At 34.0% G+C, this 26822-nt stretch overlaps 1 protein-coding gene across 5 annotated transcripts; it reads right to left on the reverse strand.

Annotated features, from left to right (window-relative positions):
• On the reverse strand, positions 1–26822 carry LOC144978658 (nucleosome assembly protein 1-like 1). Of its 5 annotated transcripts, none has more exons than XM_078924982.1 (17): positions 26698–26822; positions 21972–21999; positions 21058–21110; positions 19321–19438; positions 17218–17359; positions 15087–15194; positions 13007–13082; positions 12677–12750; positions 12027–12095; positions 11205–11344; positions 8024–8169; positions 7375–7400; positions 6128–6247; positions 5764–5787; positions 3540–3590; positions 2247–2293; positions 1–243 (listed from the first exon to the last, which is right to left on the reverse strand). In XM_078924982.1, exons 2-16 carry the CDS (start codon positions 21986–21988, stop codon positions 2267–2269), a joined length of 1191 nt encoding a protein of 396 aa, XP_078781108.1. In that variant the 5' UTR covers positions 21989–21999; positions 26698–26822; the 3' UTR covers positions 1–243; positions 2247–2266. The 5 variants fall into 5 exon arrangements, with proteins under 5 accessions (XP_078781108.1, XP_078781105.1, XP_078781107.1 ...); XM_078924979.1 differs by having other exon boundaries at positions 13007–13097; XM_078924981.1 differs by lacking the exon at positions 2247–2293 and adding an exon at positions 2878–2904 and having other exon boundaries at positions 13007–13097.

Below are 26822 nucleotides of genomic sequence, written 5' to 3' on the forward strand. Positions count from 1 at the left end.
TAAAGAATAAAATAATGTTTAATAATTAAGATGAAGGTCTTAGTAATACAAAGCATATTCAACTATCAGAAGCAAATCATACTGCAAAATATTGCCACAGTCACTGAAAACTCAAATATAAGTCCTCATAGCACAAATTCAAGTCAAGGATGCTCTTTTATAAACAATTTTCAACAATGTACAGTCAGTCGACAGATAATAAATATTTCATCACTGCTGTTTGCAATCAGCGGGCTTCTCGGTCTGGAAAAAAAAGAGAGAGAGAGAAAAGGAAAAAGAATTAGTCCTCTATCTCAGAGAAAATGAGTATTTAAAATAATTATATATATTCAACCTTCATATTAAGTTCAGTGGTTCAACTTTCAACTCCCTTTCATCAAAGTCTGTTTCACTCCTATCTAAAATTGTAAACATCATAAATTATTAAGGACAGATAATACTGATTTAGTTAAATAAAACAAAATGAAACAAACTTAAAATCAATATGAAATGAAAACTAATCTGACAAATTGTAGTCAATCGTGAATTTATAGAGGAAATGAGATATAAAATCAGATCTTGCAGTTTTCACAAATTTCAGAGATATAAGATTCCATCTTGGGAACTAAAATTCAAGCCGCACAAGTCATAATATCATTCAGTTCATTAAATTTGAAAGGTTTTGTATAATGAGTGTGAGAAAAATATTTAAAAAACAGTGTCGATTCAACATTACAATTCAGCCAAAGATCTGCCAGATGTATGCAACACTAGACAGAATACAGTCAGCCTTTATGACAGTAACATATATCAGTTGGAAAATAGATACCCTAGAAAGCTAGATGAAAATATTTTTTATCTTGTTCTGATTTGGATAGACTGTCGTATTGCCCCCACCCCCAAAAAAAAATTTTTTTAAATACTGTGGCAGGTCTGCATAACTTTTGAGTTGTAACAGGAAAATTTCATCTGCGCACTAATTTTGCAACCAACACAATATATATTAACAACTTTACACTGCAAAAAGAAAGGGAAAAAATGGTTGAAAAAAATTCAAAATTAGAAAATGCAACACAGTGCCCATTACCAAAAAAAGAAAAGCAACTAAAAAAAAACAAAAAAAAAAACAGCAGGAATAAATAGCACAAAATTAAATCCATAGACACAATAGAGAAAGTCAATTCTGCTTAATACAGCGCATATTACATCATACACACACAACAGAGAAAGGCGGTACTGTAAAATAGGGCATTGTTATATCACACCATACACACACGACAGCATCATATTTCATCATACACACACACACACACATACTCGCTCAACAGAGAAATAATTAAAGTCTGCAAAATGCAGTATCATATCACACCATACAACACATGACAGAGTCAAATTCTTCAAAATACAGCATCATAATATCACACGATCTGACAGAATAAAAAACATCACCCATATCCAGCCAAGTAATAAAAATACCAGAGCTTTCATTGATCACGCATCAGTAGCTGTTTTTATTTTAATTCTTTCTTTAATGAACGTTTTTGACATTTATTCGGAAATGAAATGCGGCATACTTTTATTGCTAGTTACAGCCATTTGAAATAAAAGATTTAAAATATAAAGATGATATCAAGGACAAGTGGGCTATCCCTTAAATTTTAACATACCTCATTTCCCTTTCTTCGTAAGTGATATCAGTGTTTTAAGTTAACCTTTAAATCTTAAATCAGAACAATGGAATAATCGCAATCTAATTGAACCTTAAATAAAATTTAAAAATCCATTGAGAAACAAATAGAGAACAATCTCGACAAATAAGATTGGAAACTCATAAGACATGGTGAGGACAGAAAAGATAACCAATAATCAAAATACAATTGATAAGACCATCCTGTCCAGGAAACAGAAAATACGGAGGATTTAAATATGTCAAATGGATATTTATTGAAAATTGACGACTTGTTTATAGCCTAGATTCAAATTTCTGATGTTCCTTGCTTCATGAGATTAAATTATTTGTAATTTAACAGTAGAAAAATGTTAGTATGAAGGGACTAAATAAGATGTCAATCATAAAAAAAAAAGATTTATATTTTTTTAACAAAGCCTCATTGATTTCCATTTTTTCTTCTTTTTTAAAAACAATGTTATCAATTGACTAGTTTTGCAAAACATATGGTAACAGCTCTGAGAAAGAAACAAAATTTTCCAAAACATCAACAGAAAAGTAACAATGTTATGAAAACTTATTTTTAAAATTGGCATACAAGGAGGTTGGTTCCAGCAACTAAACCTTTCGTCTTGGTTTTCTACGCTGAAATAAAAGCATAATACAAAAATATTACCCTAGAAAAATTAAATCAAGCATTTTGGATACTTGCATTATGAAATTAATAAATCGAGCTACAATGGTTTACAATTGTAGACTATCACAGGCCCTGGGCTTCAAAAACTTACAGAAATCCATTATTCAGAAAGAGTGATTGCACAGCAAACAAGTAAACAGAAAATAAGCTTTCCAGAGAAGACAGACAAAATAGAGGCTCAATTCTGCTTCAAACGTCTAAACAATTAATTTTACTGTTGTTTGTTTTAAAATTGTGAACAAATAATATAAGGTACTCTGATAAAAAATAAAAAGAGGAAGGAAAACAGGTAAAAATAAAAAAGACAGACCACAACATGAACAGATATTGAAATTCAAAATCTTTTTTTTTCTTTCCAAATAACACTTGCATACGGGCAGTAATCACAGGCGCAACTGAATGAAATTAAATGTAAAAGTAAAAAGTATTGGCAGCAGCAGAACGTCTTGCATGCAACACAATAATGATGAAAGAATAGTCATGATAAAGGTGGATAAAACCAAGACATTAATGTTAGGTTGACGGTTCCTACCATCTTGAGTGAAACCTAATCCTCTTCCTTTAGATGGAGAGAGAGAGAAAAGAAAAAAAACGAAAAACACAGGATTGGGTTCTTATACGTACAGGAAATGTCTGTGCACCTCATTTTACAAGTTAATATTAAAGGGGTTTTTTAAAAATCATAATTGGTATCATTCAAAAATACACATATGTGACCCTTTGCCTCAAAATGGTATTATGTTGGGATGAACCAGATGCTAAAAAGTCAAATTAAAGCTAAACTAGTAAAAAAAATTTGAATTATTGATATTCAGCACAACAAAATATGATATTCCCTTCAATAAAACATACAAACAACACAAGTCAGATTTCTGGCTACAAATTCCATTTTTAGCATCTTAATCACCCAGACGTAATGCCGTTTGGAGGCGATGGGTCACATATGATTAAAATCTTTTTTTTTTTTAAATGATATATAAAATAAGGCTAAGACTTACAAATTACCAATGAAGAAAAAAAATATATAAATAAATGGCTTTCAATGGGGGTGTAACAGAAGGTCTAAATCGGAAATGAAATATCAGTGAAACAGACTTTGACTAATAAAATCCCAAAATTCCATCTGTTAGAAATGTCACTAAAATATTTGAGATGAACATGTGCAGTAAATAGACAATTTGAGGATCAACTTACATCTGGGTTATAGTCAGCATCATTATCTTCATCATAATCCTCATCTTCTCCCTGAAAAAGAAAATGAGATAGAGAATATTCGACTGCTCACATTTGTCATACGAAATAGTAAAAAATGGAGAGAAAAAAAAAGAAAAAAAAATTGCCCATAACTAATTGAAAAATTAAATCTAAAAACACTGTTCTGTTATATCCCAACTTTCTTATATTTGTTTCACAAAATAAAAAGATGGTTTTGTGCGAGTGTTGTGGTTCTGCACAGACAAACTCAAATCTTCAAATGGTTGAAAATTGATCATTTTTCTATTTATGTAGGAATTTAGCAAATGCTTGTCTTTGACAAACTTTGTCAGAAGAAAAAGAAAATCAAAATTTTTCAACCATTTCTGAATTGCTAAAATAAATGCTGACAAAAATTGAAATATGTAAAAGAAACAATGTTTTAAATCATGAGGACACTGAGAACTGACAGCATGTGAACAAATACACACAATTAATCAAATAATTGAGATAATTTGTTACAATAAGCGACCTAAAATCACACATGTTAGTTAATCTAATCAGACCAACAACAAAAATCGGTGAAAACTAATGTTTGTTTGTTTTTAAGGGTTTTACGGCGCTTGCAACACATTAAGGTTATATCAGCGCCAAGAAAAAGGAAGAAAATGGGATAGTAAAGAGTTCTAGAATTACAATTAAAGCACAAATGAAAAGGTAAGATAAAAGGGGAATTGGTTCAAATAGGGAACAGATGTAGATTCCAAGAGCACACCGTCAAAGTACTTAGTTTGAGATCACCTAAAAGTCTCATCCAGACACAAGCACAAGTCCCAACTAAGAGGAATACACTCAAATGTTTACCAATCATATAATATAATATGTAAACTAAACATAATATAATGCATAACAGAGAGATGATTTACAAGGAAAAAAACATCATCTCCCAAAACTACAACTATACATTCGACTGTTTCCCTCCCAGCCAATGATCAGGACAAAACTAAGTAATCTCATTCCAAGACGACAGGAAACAATTGGAAAACGGGTATGGGGGGGATAGAAGACACAGCATGTACCTCCCTGCCCACTATGGGAGGTCAGGATCCCCACCCAGGGTGAAAACTAAAATCATAAAACAAAATAATCTAAATTGGAAAATAAAGAAGAGAAAAAAATATTTCAAATGAAAAGAAAAAAAAAAAAGTAATGCACTTCAAAGAAAATTTAGTGGTTGTCTTAACAAGGAAACAAAACAGCAATTATATGCTTACACAACTGGAACTCTTGTTAGGGGGGAAAAGAGAATCAGCTGGGATCAGTTTTGTTTTAAAATATACAAATAAACCGAAGAAAAAAATATTGGAAATAACCTTGATCAAGAAGCTCTCAATCCTAAATGGGTCTCAGTTTTATTTATTACCCTAGAAGGCGATGAGAAACCGCATCTCCATTTCAATCAGCCACCTTCTAAACACCTTCCTTCCTTACAACTGAAGCAACTATTATAAAACCAACTATCCAAGGGTGTTTTATGATTTCCATCCTGCTTGACATGAATCAAAACTTGAAAATGCTTTAGGAGGGGTTTGGGACCATTTGAATTTTGACCCAGAAACAGACATTTAAAAATATTTAACTCAAGATAGAGAAAAATTAGAATCTGGCATAATTTGGACCAAATGTTTGTTTGTTTGTTTGTTGCTTTAGGTCTCTTCCAACACAATTGAGGTTATATGAGAGACCGCTGAAACAAAAAAACAAGCAATCTAACAAAAATAGTACAAATGTAAATCAAAATCATAACCTAAAGATATCATAAGCTAAATTATAAATAACCAAGAACAAACAGGCAGAAGATTTACAGAAAAAAAAATATCCCCTGTCAAAAATACAATCACAAACCAAAGAAGCAGGATAGGCTAGTAAAGAGAAGAAAAAACGACATCACTATCGGATCGTACACCCATGCGAACATCATAGGTATATGATTCAAGGGTGATGCTCCCATCCAACCACCCGCTTGGACCAAATGGAGTCTCTAGACGCCAATTTTATCTATGTGGAAGTCAATGCCCAGGAACTCATGTAAACCATGTTGAGTGTTATAGTTTACCCTGGATACATTGGCTAAAGACAAAGTTGACAATTATTGTGTCCATCTGGTCCAAAATGCCACAATAAACAAATGCTATACTAGAGGTTAAAAAAAAACCCAACTCACTTCTTCATTGTCTTCATCATCATACTGTGGATGAAATAAAATAAAAGGCATTAAATTAAATATCCAAGAAATGGTAAATCGAAATAAATGCTCTATGTTGCATCTGCATTGAGATCATGAAAAAAGGATTACAAATAAAAATACTTTTTATCTGATTTCAGCACCAAGATAAAAAAGGATAAACAGTAAAAACATTCACAGGCTATTTAGACATTATGATAAAGGATAACCATTAAAAGCATTTTCAGCTTTAGTCAGCATCTGGATGGATTAACATTACCATCATATCATCACCGTTATTTTCTGGCTTTTATTATCATTATCATTACAACAAAAGAGAAAAATATGTAAAAACCAAACTCACATCATCATCTTGGTCAATGGCTTCTCCGGTAAAAAATAGGACAGCCCTGGGGACAATTCGTTCTTTAATAAAATGGCCTATCTCATAGTCTGCTCCAAGCAAGGCCTCTGTGTCTTCATCCTGGAAAATATTTTTTAAAAATATGAATTCTCATTTTTGACTCATCTGAACATTCAGAACTGGAAATTGACAATGAACGAATGAATATTTGAGGATATAAAAAGCAAAATAGCCAATTTCTACTTCTTGGCTGACAAATAAATTTGAAAAACAGTGTCTCCTAAAACAACCATTTTCCACTCTCGGGGCTGCCAACCTCAACACAAGAAACAGTGTAAGATTGTTTGTCAAGAAGAATATTTAGAGAAAAAGTGTACAATCTGAAAGTGTAATCCCTCAGTCATCTCACTCCCTGTTGTTGGTTTGTTTTTGTTTTTAAGGGTTTTGTGGCGCTTGCAACACATTTAGGTCATATCAGCGCCTGTAAAAGGGAAGAAAATGAGATAGTAAAAAGTTCTAGAATTACAATTAAAGCACCCAAGAATAAGCAAGACAAAGGAGAATTGATTCAAATAGTAAACAGATCTAGATTCCAAGAGCACACTATCAAAGTACTTAGTTTGAGATGACCTAAAAGTTTCACCCAGACACCAGCATAAGATCCCACCAAGATGAATACACTCAAATGGTTACAAAATAACACTACATAATAACAAAGATATGATTTACAAGGGAAAAAATATCATCTCCCAAAACTATAACTATACATCCGACTGTTTCGCTCCCAGCCAAGGATTCCAGCCAGGGTCAGGACAAAGCCAAGTAATCTCATTCCAAGACAAAGACAGAAATTGAAAAACAGATACAGGGGAATAGAAGACACAGCAAGTACTTCCATGGCCACTATGAGATCTGCTGTTGGATAACTTTGTAAATAACTAATTCATATAAGAGTGTGTTGGTGAAAAATTTAAGGAACTTCATAAAAAATTGAAAATAAATTTATGAGGCAATACAAATCAAACAAAAAAATTTAAAAATTGAGCTTTTAAATAGCGCAATATCCACTAAACGTGCAAGTGCTTTACGAACAACAAACATTTTAAAATATATATACTCTAGGAAGCATGTAGAATGCAAAGAAACCATATGAGAAAACCCCTAAATAAAAAGTCTTCAGCCCTTGTAGAGTTAAGAAAACCTCAGTCTCAAGAGAGTTAATACATTCAACATTTCACACTGCTTACCATTTCTGACTCAGATCCTTCTGGCACTGAAAAATACAAATATGTATAAATCAAAAAAATATGTATAAAATGGAAGCAACCACAAATGATAAAAGTTGGAATTTCCAGCATATTCAATCTTTATATTTCAAATACTTGCAACAACAAAAAATCCCCACCCTCTCCCATCTTTCACCAGAAACATTTTTTTCAAATATCTTAGGATTAGTGTATAGTGTCTATGTGTAAATAAGCATGTCTGTTTTCTCAAAGTAAAAAAAGAAGTCCTTCAGAATAGAGTAAGGTCAATGGGGCCTGAGGGTATCCCAGTTTCAATAGCGTTCAACACAAATAGCAATTGCTTGTCACCATTTGGAATGGATGCTAACCTTTCAGAAACACACAAAGCTACCCAATCACTACTAAGTGGATAGGGAAGCCAGAAACAACTCCTGACTGCATTCGGGATGGCTGTTAGTCCTGCTTGTGAATTGAGTGTTCTACGAACAGTTATAAGGAACATTCACAGTAATCCTTCCACTTCAATTCAATGTAAAAAAATGTTTACAATTTATAACCACACTTGTGCTTTGTTAAATAAGAGAAAAATATCTTTTTCAAGGGGGTGGAGGGAAGAAAGAAATAACACTATGGATCAAGGATTACTTGCCTGTTGGAGGGTTGAAGAAATTGAAAAAGGAGTCTGCTTGTACTTGTTTGGTAATGGTTCTAGTCAAACCTTTGCCTTTGTGTTTTTGTTTCTTTTTGACCTGTTTGACTGTTATGTTTTTTCCCTTGTTCCAGTTTATTGTTGACCTGAAAATAAACAAGGACATGCAACTTATGTAACAAAACTGACCAAATAAAGTGCTAAAATTTTCTAAAATATTGTTTTAGGGGTTTTGAAGCTTTGTAACACGATAAGGTCATTTCAGCGCCAGTAAAAAGGAAGATGATAGAGGGAAAGTCGTAGATCACAAGTTAAAAGTAAAAGCACAACAAAAAAGCTAGACAAAAGGGGAGCAGAAGATTCCCCTAATGTCCCACTAATGGGGGGGATTAGCAATGTAACCAGTAGCAATGTAACCCTTTAAAGGCGAAATTTGATCTTACTCGACCCAACATCTTCATCAAAAGACAAGTAACAGCAAAGCAATTATAGATAACTGAAGTCTGAGTCACGATAATCTGACTTGCTCTTTTGCTAGAAATGCTTTATCAGACCTGCCAAATTGAAAACTTCAAATTTAGTAATTTTTATGTCAATTTTTAGTAATTTGACTAGGAAATTCGTAATTTCTGAAATTGTGTAGGAACAACCACATTATTATTATCATTATTATTATTATTATTAGTAGTAGTAGTAGTAGTAGTAGTAGTAGTAGTAGTAGTAGTAGTAGTAGTAGTAGTAGTAGTAGTAGTAGTAGTAGTAGTAGAGTATGTAGTAGTGGTAGTAGTAGTAGTAGTAGTAGTAGTAGTAGTAGTAGTAGTAGTAGTAGTAGTAGTAGTAGTAGTAGTGTTTCTTATTATTATTAAAGTATTAATAATAATTTAAAATTCGGAATTTTCCCAAAAATTTCGTGCTTGGCCATGACATTTGTCTAAAAGTCATAAAATTACGAAAAATTCATAAGATTCGGCAGGTATGCTTTATTCTCCATTAACAATAATAAAGATAAAAGGAAACTTATTTGAAAACCAAAAAATTCAGCTTAAAACACCTGCACCAAAAGCATCCGTTTCACTCCCATGTACTAAGTCATCAGGCAACCGATCTCTCTTTAGTCTCCTCCTCCCCCCCCCCCCCCCCCCAATGTCCCCTCCCTTCACCCTTTCTTATCCCCCAATCTCTCATTCGGTAAAATGGAATTTCCTGCCCGGATTGTGAATTGCTTTCTCTTTCATCCAACTAAAATGAAGACACCGGGTCACTTATTTACTAGCTATTGGATGTGAATTAGTTTGAAAACAACACACAGGCCTGTAAATGGTTGGTGAAAAAAATGTCGGAACTTTTTGAACACGCAAAAATATGGACACAACACAGATATGACACGTCAATTGACTAGTCAAATCATGTCACTTTCCCCTACTTATTTATAACGAGGTCCTTATTTCATGGTATCAAAAAAAAAAAAATACCAATTATTTGAGGTCCCAGGTCTGAGTTAGTTGTAAAATGAAAGGAAGAGAACAATTCCTATGCTTTTGAAGGATGTGTTTGTTTGTTTGTTGCTTTAGGTCTCTTCCAACACAATTGAGGTTATATGAGAGACCGCTGAAACAAAAAACCAAGCAATCTAACAAAAAAATAGTACAAATTTAAATCAAAATCATAACCTAAAGATGTCATAAGCTAAATTATAAATAACCAAGAACAAACAGGCAGAAGATTTACAGAAAAAAAAATATCCCCTGTCAAAAATACAATCACAAACCAAAGAAGCAGGATAGGCTAGTAAAGAGAAGAAGAAACGACATCACTATCGGATCGTACACCCATGCGAACATCATTGGTATATGATTCAAGGGTGATGCTCCCATCCAACCACCCGCTTGAAGGATGTGTATCTTCGCTCCTGTTTGTGTTAAATGTTTACGCTGGTTCTTTCATTTATTTGGATTAATTCTTATAGAAGAAGAAGAAGAAGAAGAAGATGAAGAAGAAGATGAAGAAGAAGATGAAGAAGAAGATGAAGAAGAAGATGAAGAAGAAGATGAAGAAGAAGATGAAGAAGAAGATGAAGAAAAAGATGAAGAAAAAGATGATGAAGAAGAAGAAGAAGAAGAAGAAGAAGAAGAAGAAGAAGAAGAAGAAGAAGAAGAAGAAGAAGAAGAAGAAGAAGAAGAAGAAGAAGAAGAAGAAGAAGAAAAAAAAGAAGAAGAAGAAGAAGAAGAGGTGGTGCGGTGGTGTGAGAGCTTTTGAAGAAGAATATATATGTCGAAGAAAAATAATTATTTCGCATTATTATTTTTTTCCGTCTCACATCGGGACAGAACCAATAAAATAGAGACTGAGAAATAAGAACCAGAGATATGCATGTGTGTCGGTAGCAAAATAGAGAGAAACCTTCCGGTCCGTTTTGACACTTCTGTGTGTGCGTTATTTACTGACTAGGTGTGTGTGTGTGTGTGAAGACGACTCACGCGAACTTCGCGACCTCTCTCTCGCTGGCTGTGGCACAGTAGCCAGGCAGTGAATACATAAGCGTCTAGCGGAGCGTGTAGGTGGCATGATAATATTATAGCTAAATGATAGACGGCATGTTTTGTCTTTGATGCGACAAATAAAAAGTATTTTTGTTTTGTTTTTTTTTAAGTCGACATTTGAAACGGAATAAAATCTAATTTTTTCGAGGAACGAAATAAAAGTCTTTTATTTTCTTTTTTTACTGGTTCTGTTCTTTGGCGTTACTTTTATTTTATTTTTTTTTAGCACTTATAGAGCAAAATTGTACTGTCGGAAATCCGACAATAGACGGAAGATTTACAGGCCTGAATACAGTTCCTAGTATTCAATACTCGATGAATCGTTTTGCCACAAGGGTCTCGGGGGACAGCCAGCTGTTCCAGTGTCCCGCAACAGCTCTACTGTGGGAGGTCAGTAAAATATTTTGAATATTTGTAGTGATGGAAAAAAAAAAAATGGAAGAAGCATGAAATTTTAACAATTAGAACAAAGATAAGATTGAGATGGGATATCACTAATATGTTATGTAATTATTAAAATATCTCTACTTTAAACACCCCAAATATAAAAACGTTAATGAGTAATTCTGAAAATAATAAACCAGAAAACTTCTCAATCACAGTTTTGTACAAAATCACTATGAGATAAGATGGAAACTTACCCTGTACATTTAATTATTTCAGGTCCCTCATATGAGAAAGGATCATCAGGATCAGGTGTGTATCTCATCTCGTATCGCTTCGTGAGAACTTTGTCAGTAAAATGTTCATTTTCTTCAAAGTGAAATTCTAATGAGAAGCCCTGTGGAAATAAAATGTATTGATTTTTATTTTTAATTCAAATATATTTTATGTAATAAACAACAAGCAAAGACAAGACGTCCTCCATATTATTTGATCTTTACATCTGTACAACAACATTTGTAAATCTTTTCAGCACTTGTAAAAAGAGTTGAGCATGGTCAAAATAATTTAAGACATAGATAGCAAATGCCAAGGAAAAAAAGAGACCCGGAAGACAAAATTTAAGGAGGATGAAGGTGTACATCTAAGAGCTATCTGCCCATGTATCTGAGACCACTTAAAGTCTTAACACAAACAATCGAAAGATCACCAAAAAGGACACTCATATACAAAATACACAATAATAAAAACAAAAACAAAAAACCTATTAATCACAAAATGTATAATGGAGAAATAAGAAGGTAAATTAACGTTAACCAAAGGAAAAGAAAAAACGAAAAAATCCAAAATGAAGCTAACTGGTTTAAATACATTCTTTTAAAAAAAGACAAAAGCATATGGAAAGGATAAGACACATGGAGCCTTCAGAGCCCCCTAGGGAAGTTTAGAGCCACTTGAAAGAATAGATGGGGACATTTTGTGCCAAAACCGAATTGCTTTGAAAATATAAACAGAGAAGTTAATAAAAATTAAAAAAACTAATCATCTTGATTCACACCATAAATAACAAGAATACCTACCACTGGGTCTTGTTCGTGAATAACTACATTTATATCTTGCAAATGTGTCAAAATTGGTTCATCATATTCCTGCAAAAACAAAGCGAATAATGCTTTAAAATTTTTAATGGGAGAACAAACATTAAAATCAGAGTACAGTAACAATTTACTTCATTAGCCAGCCCTCAACCTTCACACAAGTGCTATAGGCATTTTATCATTTCATCCTTCATTCAGATCTGCCCATCAATATCAAATTACTCAAATTTACAACTCCGTTTTACATTCTGCACAATCAAATAAACTGGCAAACTGTTTGAGCATATTTACTGACAACGTTTATATCAAAAGAAATGAAAGATGATGGTAATTTTCTGATAAAAAGAAAAATAAACACACAGCGCATCTTTTTAAAAAGAAAATTAACACATGTCATAATTTAATTATAAACAAACATATGCCCTTGCAAAGAGCCCTTAAGATGTTTCCTAAAAAAACGTGAACCACTGGAGGAGAAAAAACATTACACATACAAAATCTTGCCTTTGAGAGATTAGGCCTGACCATGGGTTGCAATAAGCTGCATAGGTGTTTACTTGTACAAATTTATTAGAAAATGTATACCTCAAATCATTTTGGACTAAAAGGAATTAAATTAAATTGTAACCTACCTGGACCATATCAGAAAGCATATCAACATTTTTGAAAATAGTTAACCAGAAGCTTGGGATGCCTTTGACAAATTCTGAAACAGATAAATTTTGATATCGTATTATTCTATACTTTTTTCACAAATAAAACATTTGCTTCAAGTGATTTAGAGCTTTGATTTATTATTTCCATTAATCATAACCATAAAAGGATTTAGAATCTGAAATTAAAATTACTTATAACAAACAGATAATATCAAATGGTTATTTGATTTTTTTAAAACATTGAACCTTTCAAAGTGAAGGAAGAATGATTGAACACATTAATTAAAATTCACTATATAAACTGACCTTTCTCTTTAGCATCGCCACCCTCATCGCCTGTGCCTTTGCCATCTTCTACCTTGACCTTGTCTTTCAACTCATCCTGTTGAGATTCGGGCTACATTGGAGATCAATGCACCCAAGGGTACATCAAATATCACAAAGCACACAAACTTGTGGCATGCTATTTAAACTAATCATAGGGATGATCTATATTTGAACAACATAATGCTATGCCCAATTTTATTCTTCTTTATCCACCTTTATAAATCATTGCAACCAGAAGAACTGAAGCGAAGCCTACATATGGCATGTCATTACACGAAATTACACTTATGAACGTCATCTTCATTTAGATAGTCATATCATTTATCAATTTGATGTTTATATATTATTTTATTAATGTATTTTTGACTCTGTATTGTAATTTTAATTTCCAACATTGTAAACCAAATGACAAATTGCAATTGTTTTGGACATTAATAAAGATTATTATTATTATTATTATTATTATTATTATTATTATTATTATTATTAAAAAATCCAACTTACAATTCCTCTCCCACCAAAAAATAAAACAAAATAATCCACAAATGCTGAAAAATCAGCAAATCCCCATCCCTGAAGCTGAATGACATCAAATTGTAAGATATACTTTCGAAACTTATACTGAAATGTGGATTTCAATGATGAATTATAATAAGAAACAAAAGTTTAGACACCCAAGATAACAATAACAAAAATAATACATTTTCTTAAGCAGCATAGAGACCAATAACTATTACGCAAGTTGCAACGTTTATTCCCCCCCCCCCCCCCCCGGGCTGTTTTTTCTTTAATTGACAAGGAGGATTCAGCACATATTCTACACAATCTATCTAGGCGGTTTAAATGAGTCTCCCGTGAATGCTCCATTATAAGCGATTTCTTTTATATCTGTTAATTATGTAATCTGATACTTTGGAACAAACAAATATTAAAACATTTATAAATGAAAACTTCCAGTAAAACACTTTACACAGTAGATAAAAATGGCACTAAATAGAAAGAATTTTTTCTCAAGCGCATTCTCCGCAGAGAACACATTCAGATAATTCATTTGAGCACAATGAACATTTAGCATTTAGACCCAAAATCTCTCATGCCGCAAAATTTAAAAAAATTATATCAAAGACAAAGACTTTAAAATAGGGAACCAGCCAAAAAGATAAAACTTCATGGATCCGAACCAGAGTTATTAATCAAATTAATCACATCACTCACATCAAATTTGATACCATTCCAAGAATGATAATCAGTAATATTTTAACTAATATTATTTCCCAAGCTGAAAACCAAGGAGCAATAAAAATTGCTCAGAAACAAGGCTGAAAGTGGCGATTACGTGAAGAATGAAAATAAAACGAACCATTATCATGGTTTAGGAAAAATAAGGGGGTTTCAATGCAAAAAAGTGCATCACAATGACGTCTTTGTAATGAAATATAACTGAAATATTCCCCTGCACTGTGTGAGGTTTTTTATTTGCCCTATACAAATGCTCCTAGTTGTTTGCTTTGAACAATTCACCTCCCCCTATCTCGCTGTGCAGTCCTGATTGGAATAGAACCAAAAGATAAATTTCTCTTTATTATATTACTATTATAATTATTATTTGATATAGCACCAGTACCCACAAATAGTGCTCAGAGTACCTTTACAATAATTTTTTTTTGTATCTTGTTCGAAGTTCACATAGAATCACAATAAGCAGAATGAAAAAGATTTTTTTCAAATGCCGTTTGAAGACTGGTAGACTTTCACATGGTCGGGTTTAATTTAGGTGGTAAAGATTCCACGACTGGAGCCGAAAATGCTTCCCCTTGGGCATGAACGGATTTCAATCTTTTTTATTTTATTTAGAAATTGATTTCGTGGACAGTTTCATTCTTAAATGTTTCTCGGTTTTCCATAAACAGCATATTTGGTGAGTAAAAAATAAACAATCAAATAAAATCCATGAAAGTAAAAATAAAAAAGGGGTGTTTTAAAGAAAGTTTTTTAAAAAATGATGTTCCTGCTGAGGCAATGGGGGTTGGCAGCTGTGATGATAAAATTAACACCTTACCGCTAATTTAGAACCATCACCAGCCTCCTTGCTATCTTCTTCATCATCACTAGGCCATTCACATTCTTCATCTGTAGGTTCTACTTTAGCGTTAAGTATATCCTTCCTCTGTAAAATAGAAAGTGACATATTCCCATTCAAACAATTACTTCACATAAAAGAGAAAAAAAATATCAGGGTATCCACCAATGTCAGAAAGGAAATCATTTGTATTAGTTTTTAAAGTTAGTGGAGTATTTCCATATAACTTTGTGTAAAGACATTTTCACCATTTTTAAAATGATAATCAGCTAATCAAAGAAAGGGTCCTTAAAAAAAAACAATCGGACTTGATTGGACTTAATGATTCTAGTGTGACCGTGAGCGAAGCAGGTGGTGGGAAGTGAAGGGGGTGTGGGTTTGACAGAGACAGAAAGAGAGGAGAGACTTGTCCAAAAGGTGTGATGTCTCCATAATTCGGGCTCATCAGTTGAATAAAAAATATTTCGATTGTTATTATATGTTTTTTAACTAACGAGTCAGCCGACCGAGGAAAATATTGGAAAAGAGGAAAACTGGAAATTTTGGAGAAATTGACAAAATCCTGAAATTCCGTGGACCCGCGGAAGATTATCATCACTGTATAACTTACTGAATTCTGTGTGACTATGTAGTCTAGTGGTATATGACATTCGCTTTCGGATCGGAAGTGCATTGTTGAGTCCTTGGAAAAGGCTCTTTACTCACATTCTCTCAACATACTCAGGTGTAAAATGAGTACTTGGCCGTTAACAGTACCGTTCCGTTGGAAAAATTTTTTAAATCACCATGTCTCATTCTGTTACATGTTGTTGTTGGTCAGGGACCCCTTATAAAGCGCTTTGAGCATTAGCATACCTGTCTACTTGAACAATTCAAAATCAGTAGCCAACACAAATTCATCACCAGTAATAAATGGTACAATTTTAGTAATACCACCCCAATCAACAACAACAACAACAACAACAAAAAAGAAAAAAAAATACTGCGTATCTACAACCTTCCATACGTAAAATAAATGTTGACCTCCATTACGAGCTGGCAAGGGAACTTTTTTTTTTCTTTCTTTGATAACTGCGGGAACTTAAAATAAAAAATTAATTTTTTTTTTCCTCTCTAATACTACGACCAAATTGCTGTGAAATCCAAATCCGTAATTTTTCTTCCATTTCCGTATGTCAGAAATTGTTACCTAATTTCTGTAACAATAACGGACAATCCGTAAAAGCAGGCAGGTAGGCATTAGGTGGATATCCCGCTATATAAAAGCTGAAGATCAAGTTTGTAAATATTATATAACTGCAAGGAGGGGAATCTCGATGATAGCCACATGTGCAGTGGGTAAAAAAAAGAGAGACATAGCATCTTCCCAGTTCTATGTGTCTGTGATAATTTTTTTATTTTTTTTTTTTTTGCAGGAGCTAAAGTGGTTGACTGTTCATGAGAGCTTTGGTGGTCCATACATCATTATGCCCATTTGTAATCATGTCAGGTTTTTCCATCAGAAAAATTGCCAGGTTCAGTTGCATCCATCCGTATCAAAATTTTAGACCACCATTATAACACATTAGCTCAATTCCAACTACAATAATTTAAACAATCTTATATGCAGTTGAAATGGAATATTTGATTTTTTAGATTTTGCATTGAGCTTTATAATTTCAAAATAGTAGAGAGTGACCAATATCTTTCCATTCACTTCATAGTCATATCAATTATTGTTGACAGCTATAACATTTATAAATGACTAGGCAACATTTTTCGCAATCAAAGAGTTCAGATGCCACTTGTCATTTTAAGTCAAGGGAACAATGCTCTTTTACTTGTTGCAATCTGCATGAATCCCAAGTCATAGAGCTTCACAGTGCTGGAGTCTATCAGATTAAAAAGACAAAACAATTGCTTGGTACTCTTTAGATAGGACACTAGTCTTATCATAAAATTCTTCCTGCCAAATCTAAAAGATCAAGCTACCCAATTACAGCTGTGTGTGAAGGGTCAGAAAAAAATCCCTGAATGTAGATGGGAGTGAAATTGATCCCTTTGCTTGTTACATGACTAACCTACCAACCAAGAGTATGGTAATCGTTATCAATACTTTCAAAGGGCCTACCTTTTCAAACAACTCTGCATATTTTGGGCCATACTTCAATTCTAAAGAGCTCACTTCTTTGTAGAATTCTGACTCCAGATTAATGACTTCATTTTGTAATTTCTTCAGAGCTTTGATTCTTCTTTTGACCTCTTTAGGTAAACTGGAAATTCAGAAGAAAAAAGTAAAATAAGCATTGATAATTTCTGCAATGCAATAATTTAACTCCACTGTACACATATGATTTTCAATGATAACACAAGAAGCAAAAAAAAATACATATAGTACTTAGTACCTGTAAAAAAAAGGAGTCTAAATGATTATCTCTCCGTTTTGCCCACACCCGAATACCTTTGACAAAAAAGATGGAATATCAACAAATGTTTTAGCAAAAGTGTTGAAATGTCACGAAGGAAAAACTTGGGACAATAATCTATAATAATTTCATGCACTCCCTTTTTATGATCATACATATTATTTCTAACCTTGCATGGGTGCAAGTAGGTCAGGCCAAAAAAAGCCTGAAATTCAATGCCAACAAATTTTAAAAAGCCTGAAACATTTTGTAGACCTGTAAATGAGCTCTAAAAAAAAACAAAAAAAAAACTCTTCGACAAACTGAAGAGTCCAGTTTTGTTTTTTTTAAAATAAAGGCATCATTGGTGAGGAGAGTGATAAATACAATACATTAAAATAGTGGGTATTATTACTTACTGGAAGTATGACTGCCATTGATTTGATGTAGAAGTAGAAGGAATGCTAAGGTTAAATAAGCATGTCATTCATAATATAAGTAAAGATGACTTCATCAAAGTCATATTCCTGCCTCTGGAATTTTTCTGACATAGAAAAATAATCACTATTATCATCTGTAACTTCTAGTGCCATGACCAATTGAATTTATTCCTCACATCTTTATCAATGCTCGACAAGTCTGAATTGCGATCCACGAACAGCTCAGTAGGCATTGTGAGAACATTAACTAAAATAATGTAACAATGAGCAAACTTGATTTTCAATCATTTAATGACAGAAAAAAAAACTGAAATAAATATGACTTCTGGCCAATACACTGAAGTAGGAGAAGTGAATTATAATCATATGAAGAAACTTAGGCAGGCGTAGCCGTGCCATAGCGGAAAAATCCAAAGAATCGAAATGAATGGTAAATCGCCACAGTAAACAGCAAGCTCGCTTGAGCAAAACAATGGCAGAAAACGTTTTGCGCGGGAATTAATTAGGCTACTTACCACCGTTCCTTATAATTAAGTACCCAATCAGTGAAGAAACGGTCAACCAGTTTGTTTACAACGTGAGGCAGTCGAGATGTGCTTGTAGCAATCTATCCTAACTTTCGATTTGAAGGTAGCTACATAACGTACTTCCAGCTTTCGCATTTTTCTTTTTCATTCTTTTAAGAGCCCTCGTGTAAATGTCAATTTTGGCTTAGATGAAACAGTGAAATTTATCGCTCGGCGGCTCAGTTAAAATTGGCTACCGTTGGGATCACGACAGGTTTGGAAAGTGATACAATAATTTAACGAAGGCTTTGTGAAAATACACTGGGATGTGTTCAGACACGCCAATTCTAAAAAGCGTCGCTTAGCCTTGGCAATATATCCATCGTTAATATAAACAGCCCCCATACGCTATGCGTAGTGCTGTGGAACACTCCTAATTACTTTACGGTTATTCGACTACGATTTGTGAATTCTTTCTTTCTTCAATTCTTTCTTTCCTTTTTTTAAATATTTGAATTTGACAAATTGACTGATTTCAGTTAATTGACTGAGAATTTACAGGTCTAATTTTGAAATGTGACTAATTGCCTCAAAATGGCATTATGTTGAGATGATCAGGATGCCAGAAATAAACTAAAATCCATTTCAAAAAGCCGGAAATCTTGCACCCAACAACAAAGAAAAAAAAATGAACTGACAAATTGCAATTTTGTTATATTATGGTGGTGGATAAAACCATTAATATCACAAAAACTACCTCTGTCTAAAACAACATTCAGGGCCCAAAACAGGAACAGAATTGCAGCCTTTCTACTTCAGCTTTATGTAAATCCTGGCCAAAAAAAATTCTTTTAGATAAGAGAGCATCTCATGTCAGCAATACCTTTCAATGTAACCAGATGATGTGCCAATCATGGATGAAAATTTATCTTGCAGTGCAGCCAGAACACCTGGATTCTTCATTAATTGTGCAGCAATTGCTGAACTGTCCCCGCCTTCACCTATAATAAAATATGAGTCAAAAGTCACAACAGTAAATATTTGTGTAACAATTATTGAAAACGGATATAACATGGATTTTCCCACTTGTCAACAAAACAAGATAAACAAGACACCTAAAAATAAAAAAATAGCGGCAAATTTTTAAAATTTGGATGACATTAGTAATTATTATTTTATTCCATTAAAAAAAGGATTAAAAGCAAATGCAATCTTTAGTAACTTAGTTGTTAGATTGTCAATAATTGTCTTTCAAAATATAATTTCTTTAATATACATTTCAACATGCCAGATGAAAACTTCCTATCAACAGTTTTATTCAGTTTCTAGTAATATCAAGCAATGATTTTTTTTTAATGCTTATACAACAAAACATTTTCAGATATACTTGTATAATTAAATCTCCAGAGATACAAAAGTTTTTCTCCTCCAATTTTACTCGTTTCTAGGTTTAAACAGGTATGAGATTGACTGGTCACAAAAAAGGAGGAAATTTTTCAGGGCCCAGATCATGACCCATCAATGTGATTATAACCTATAAATTTTAATTTCATTCAATTTAATTGAGATGTAATCCAAAATGTGTCTCGCAGCAATTTCGGACAACACTGTGCAAGTTTAAAGAGAGTAATTACAACATATAAAATTTTATCTACTTAGAGAATGGTACTATGTGATCATACAATGCCACCACAGCACTAATCTAGTGGTAGCGACGATGGCATGGTGGTAGTTGTACTCATGAAAGGCAATACGATGTGGTGGTGGTGGTTGAAGTAGTATTGGTGGTAGGGATGATGATGTGGTGGTGGTTGCAGTAACAATGATGATAGGGATGATGTGGTGGTGGTTGTAATAGTGGTGGTGGTAGGGATTGTGATGTGTTGGTGGTTGTAGTAGCAGTTGTGGTCGTAGTAATGGTGGTGATAAGGATGATGATGTGGTAGAAGCTGTAGTGGTGATAGGGATGATGTGGTGGTTGTAGTAGTGGTGGTCATAGGGACAATGCTGTGTTGGTGGTTGTAGTAGTGGTGGTGATAAGGATGACGATGTGTGGTTAAAGCAGCAGTGGTCAAAGGGATGATGAGGTGGTTGTAGGAGTAGTGGTGGTTGTAGTAGTCGTGGTAATAAGAATGATTGGTGCTTGTAATAGTGGTGGTGGTAGGGATGTTGATATAGTGGTTTAGTTGACTATTTTATTCATAGAAAAATTTGGGAAAGGCGAATTGTGATGGTGATGACTGGAACCACCCTTTAGGTGGAAATCCGATTTTAGTAGGAAGATTCTCAGCTCTGAAAAAGTGTCAGTGATAGTAAAAAAAGGAAAACAGACCTAAAGATCAGACAGGCACCCATAAAGAAAAAAGCAGAATATCCATTTCTAATAGCGTGGAGAGATGATCTTAAAAAATAAAAGACATAAAAATCACAGCAAACAAAAAAATAAATTATTTAAAATACAATAAATACGGGTGTTGGAAGATACACTAAAGATTTCAATACCTATCCCCAAAGTAGATTTTTCCATCCACAAGGCATTGAATCATGCATTCATGCATCAAGTGAAAATAAGAGCCATACTATCAATATCTCACGTACCCCAACCTTTCCCTTCACTTACCCCCGGCATGGTCTTCAATTTCCTCTACATCCTCTACATCTTCAACTTGAGGCCTGAAAAAAAAAAATGATGACATGTTACTTTTGTATAGATACAAGCCATCAGAACTTGACATTGAAAGTGGAAGTATTGTATTCCAAACTAGCACAACCAAGTTACTACCACTTCAGGTAAATGGGTCACTCTTCTTTTTTAATTTTTCATATTGACAAGCATGATAAGTTCATTAACCCTCTATTTCTACTCTTGCTTTCTGGCGTGTAAGGAAGCTAATTCAATATATGAAAAATGTTAGTCCTCGGAGTTTCATCCGGCAACACAATCATTCCTCTGCCCTTAAAAAATTCTAAATACAAATACAAGAGAACGGAGTGATATTAGTTCAAATTGGATTGACTATTTTCTCAATTTCATGTGTATGCATCATACTTTTCCACCCATTTCCTTCACATCAGTGATTTCTAGACAAAATGGCTCATCAAAAAACACCATTAAACTTACTGGCTAAGTGTGTAACAGGCCTTTCCTATACAAACAAAAACTTTTTCTTGACCAAGAAAAAAAAAACGTTTTAAGAGGAAAAAAAAATGCGCAAGGCTTCCTTTCTATTTACACATATCAAAACATCAGAATACGTCTAAAGAGAGGTAATAAAACTTCCAACTTGAAATTATTCATGGTGTTGACAGGCTTGTGTCTCGACAAACATAAATTTGCCTTCATAACAAATTTATTCACATAAAAGACACTGTCCAAATCAGGCACTGTGTTGGAAGTGGACAAATGCCAAAAAGTGAACTCAAAGTCAAACTGATCAGAATTTCAATTAAGTGGGGGACGATATTTACTTTGATGAAAGCCTCTTGATCTGACATTGAACAAATGTAAGGCTTTGGATCAAAAATGTTACTTACTTTTCTGGTTCAGACATCTTGTGTTAATCTGAACAGGAGAAGAAAAATGAATAACATTAGAAAAATGAGATATTGTAAAACAAAGGCATACAACTGTCCAGAAGTAGAACAAAGTGTTTTAATCTGATTTAATTAAGTTGATCCGGGTCCTGAGTCTTAACCAAGATAAGCACCTGAGACAATGTAGCCTTAATAAATTATATTTTCTTTTTTTTTACTTGAAAGCTTCATGTGAGCTGAATAGAGGTTTTTTACTTTTGAAAATCCAATATGTTTTTGAATTTTCGGTCACAATACTTTGTATTATAAACCTATATTTTATAGGAATTTAGTTTAAAAAGTGGATTGGGTTTTTTATTTACATGTGTTTTTATGAAATTGTCACATGACTTTGGCATCAATGAAGATAAATCAATGATACTTGACATTCTGGGCAATAAAAAAAAATTATAATTCTAAGTCCCGGGACAAACATGTACCATCCAATTGATATGTCCGCCAAAATGTCACATTACCTTCCCCAACGTCAACAGCAACAAAAACTAATATAAATGCATTTGAATGAACACATAGGTAACCATATTTTATGACATCCAAATGCGATGGCTACAAATTTATCCAGAAAATCGGCAGTAACAAACTATCTTGTTTGTAATGTCTCATTTAACTTGTAACCTCTGTCCACCTCGTCCAAATCAGTAAAACCAATCTTTTCAACCAAAGAAACAAAATTTTATAAATAATGATGGAACCTTAAGTTTGAGCTTGTCATCTCTAATGAACAAATAAATTTATGTAAATTCTTCTCACTAAGAGGATGAATGATAGCAGTTTTAGGCAGAAATATAAAACATAAAAACACTGATATTCTTCAAAAGTTTGGAAATTCATCATGTGACATCAAAGTACAGAATAGCTTAACTTAACTGATCTCCTAACATACCAAAGCAAGCATTTTAAATATTTACAGTTTTCATGATTAAATGTGTCTTTGTTTCTATACAGCTCGATTTAAAACTTGATGTCTCAATTTCAAAGCTAAATTATGCATCTCAATTCTGACGTCTCTTCTTTACAAACTGACAGATGGCCAGAGGTCGCTGTGGCTAAATACTTACTCTAATCCTCTTGTAAAAAATCTGCGAATTTGATAAACAAAAAATTAACCAAAGCCTTTTTTTATTTTTTTGAAAACAAAAAATTGATAATGGAAGCATGATTGTTTGGCCAATTTAGTCATGCATGTGGGCATCTGGCAGTCCAGCTACTGTTCTGCTTAAACAAAGGAGGGTGGGGGTGATAGAAGTCAAGGTCATAAGTTACTGCACAGAAAGCTCAATGCTCCTTAGCCCCTCCCTTCCCAAACCCAACAGCGGGGTACACGATTACGTTAATTGTGTAGATCCTGAGGCTAGGTGCCTGGTTACTGTGTAAGTGAGGCCTGTGGGCTATGTCACTTTGCGGAGCACCCGTAAGTTCAATGAAAAAATTGGGTTAAATACTTTAATGTCTTTATCAACACCTGTTGGGAATATGCGTCGACTTCGAAGTGGGTGTCATGGCCGAATGGTTTAGTCGTCTGCCCTGGAAGTTTTACCAGAATTGACATTGTGGGTTCGAATCCTGGTTCCGCCACTTTTTTTTTTTTTAATTCCGTCTTCTTTTTACAGAACGTTGCAACGTTGCAAGGGATAAATGTCCCATCCATCTCCCCCCCCCCCTCTCGTGTTCAGATTATGGGGAGTAGATAATGAGTTCCCTATATGGCCATGTCAATCATGTAGACATCCTTTGATGATATAAGCCTACCCTTTGATGTCTGCAGTCGCATTTTCATTTTCTAGTCACTCATGGCTAAACTCCACCCAGAAGCGATTTCATAGGTCCGTCCATCACCAAATTTCATACTTTCGTTCTCGTGAGTTCTTTAAGTTTTTTGATCGAAGAACGGTTGGCTATTGAGAATCTTGACCCTTCAACGATTGGTCGTTCTGACAGCTCACATGTCAACAATACATTGAGTCATCGCTGAGGCAGTGGAAGACGCTCATCGCATAGTTGCATCACAATCACCACGTTGTTGAACAAATTATCCAGGCATGGTTGATAGGTAAAAATGCCAAATTATGTTCTTGTTACATTTGAAACAAACAAATTATATCACTGATCTCGTCTCATTGAGATATAAAGAATGACATAAAAATCAAGAAAATCGGCCGATAAATAAAAAAGTTGCTAAAAAAAAGCTAAAATAAACAAAAGCAATTTTCTAAATCAAATTTATTCGTAAAACAATTGGTTTTCAACCGATTTTTCTGAAATAAAGACCGATGTTCTTATTTTTTCAAGCAGATTTCAACAATGTGACTTTCAAATTCCTCAGAATTATATTTTTTACTTTTAGATTTTAGCTTTTAGGCCTACTCAAAAAGGTGTTATATTCCTTGCATAACAATAGCGTAATACATGGACGGTAAGAAGCGTCTTTGTTTGAGCCAGCTGGATAGATAGCCTGTGATTGGTCGAAGACTTTGAAATGCTTGATTCACAATTCTACACGAATGGACGGTGGCGGTATATCAAAGGGGTGTACCAAATTTATTTACCAACTACTTTTCTTAGTGCTAAAATTACAAAGTAATAATTTCGCATTAGAAAAAATAACTCTCAAGTTCCTATCTCTTTATTACAATAAAATTGATACCACGATTGACAAAATTGCCCTACAAATAAGGGAGTTATAAATTATTCATAATATTTTTTAGAGTTTACAAAAATTGTTATTTTTAATCACCAAAGTCGTAATTTTTTCCCGATTTTTACCAAACAAAGTGCAATGTCAATGATTTTCACCAACAAATAAAATAGCTTCAAATCGCAATTTCTACAACATATTTTATTTTCTGTCGGCAAATCTATCAAAATCAAAGCTGAAAACATCCTGCGGCAGTGACAGACCTGTCATTTCCTTCACAACGATTGGATTTTACTTACTGAGGCCAGTTTTGGCTACCCCGCCCATGAATATTATGCCGTCGGTTTTTGTCGGGTTGAATCTTAAAAAAGAGTTAATTTTATGTTTGGCAGTGAGTATTTTCCGCCGGGCGGAGAATAACGAAATTTGATTATTCTCCGCCGGCCAGCGGAAGATAGTACTTTTTAATATTTTCCGCCGGGTTTTCCGCTGCGGTGTCAAGCTGTTATCGAGATGCCACGTTACCTACAACGAATTAACGTGATCCCACACGCATTTCATTCATTTCCATTTGGTGATGAGCATGAGCAGGATGGATTTTATCCAGGGGACCAAATTCACTAGCTATGAAGAGTTTTTAAACAAACTGAACCAGTATGGCAAAGACACGTTAACCCAATTTTCTCTAGTTGGGGCGGAATGAAGTGTGCCTCACCGTCTACCGCTATCACCCACTGATTCCCTACCGTCTACTGCCACCGCTATCACTATCACCCACTGATTCCCTGATAACGGGGGGGTGGGGGGGGGGGGGGGGGGGGGGGCAAATAACGACCAGATTATTTACACTACACCACAGGGGTCATAATCCGTCATAATATAGAGAGTCCGCTAAGTGTCAAGGATCAACTTGGAAAACCCGGCAGAAAATAATCCTTTTTATTTTCCACCCGGCGGAGAATAACAAATTTGGTTATTTTCCGCCCGGCGGAGAATAATCACAGATGTTTTTATAGATATTTCAAATATCTGTCTGGGGATAACGAAATTTGGCCTCTTGTTCTTTTGTCCTTGTTAAATGTGAGGTAATCTGGTGCCTGGTGATAATGACAGCCTTATGCTTGTTGGCGCTATAACTATAACTATTTTTTCAGGCAGGCTATTCCATGTCTCAACGATTGGCTGACTAAAGAAATTTTTTCGGATGTTTCCTAAAGGGCAATTTTGTTTGGCAAGTTTATAACAATGGCCTCTTGTTCTTTTGTCCTTGTTAAATGTGAGGTAATCTGTTGTCTGGGGATAATGACAGCCTTATGCTTGTTGGCGCTGTAACTATTTTTTCAGGCAGGCTATTCCATGTCTCAACAATTCGCTGACTAAAGAATTTTTTTCAGATGTTTCCTTAACGTCTACTTTGTAGAGACGGTTAGTCAATTTATAAGTTTCAATTAGATCTCTGAGTGAGTCTTCTGTACACGAGGCTAGGGAGGTCTTATGCTCTGAGTCTATCTTCGTAGCTTTAATTGAACTCTCCAAAAACTTTTAGTAAAAGCGAACGGCAATTTCCAGTCATAACTTTCCTATGGGCGAGTTGGGTCGAGTCACAATTTGACTCCCACTTCTGCTGCTCACTAAACTGCCTAGGGCTAGGGTTACCGTGTACGTAGACAATCCATAATAATTGAGTAGCGAGCTTGTGCAAGACTCACAAATGATCCAAAAGAATAAGGTAGAAGTATAATATTGGTTGAGTTACTCTTGTGTTCTGATAGATTATATTATAAACCAATTGTTGACTCACTCACCACTTATACTTATTACTCAACTTATTCATTTATTCAATTCCACTTATTTTATTGAACTGAAGACTAAGTCGAACCGAAGTGGCTATTATCAGGGACAATTAACCCGTACAACAATCATCAAACCCATAAAAATTAAGAAATTTAATCACCTGTAAATGTGGTCACCAGTCTCTTTTTTATATATATGAGAGCAAAACATTAAAAAAATCAAGTTTAAATGTCTTACCTTTGCCTAACGATCACGTTCACACGAGGAAGATGGAGGCTGAAAACGGTAAAGGAATGACACACTGCTTTTCATTGGCTATCTAATATTTTACGTTACAGCTTACACCAATCAGATTTTGTTTC

Source organism: Berghia stephanieae, chromosome 8, assembly GCF_034508935.2.
Source record: "Berghia stephanieae isolate SIO BIC M18660-M18661 chromosome 8, UCSD_Bste_1.3, whole genome shotgun sequence".
NCBI lineage: Eukaryota > Metazoa > Mollusca > Gastropoda > Nudibranchia > Aeolidiidae > Berghia > Berghia stephanieae.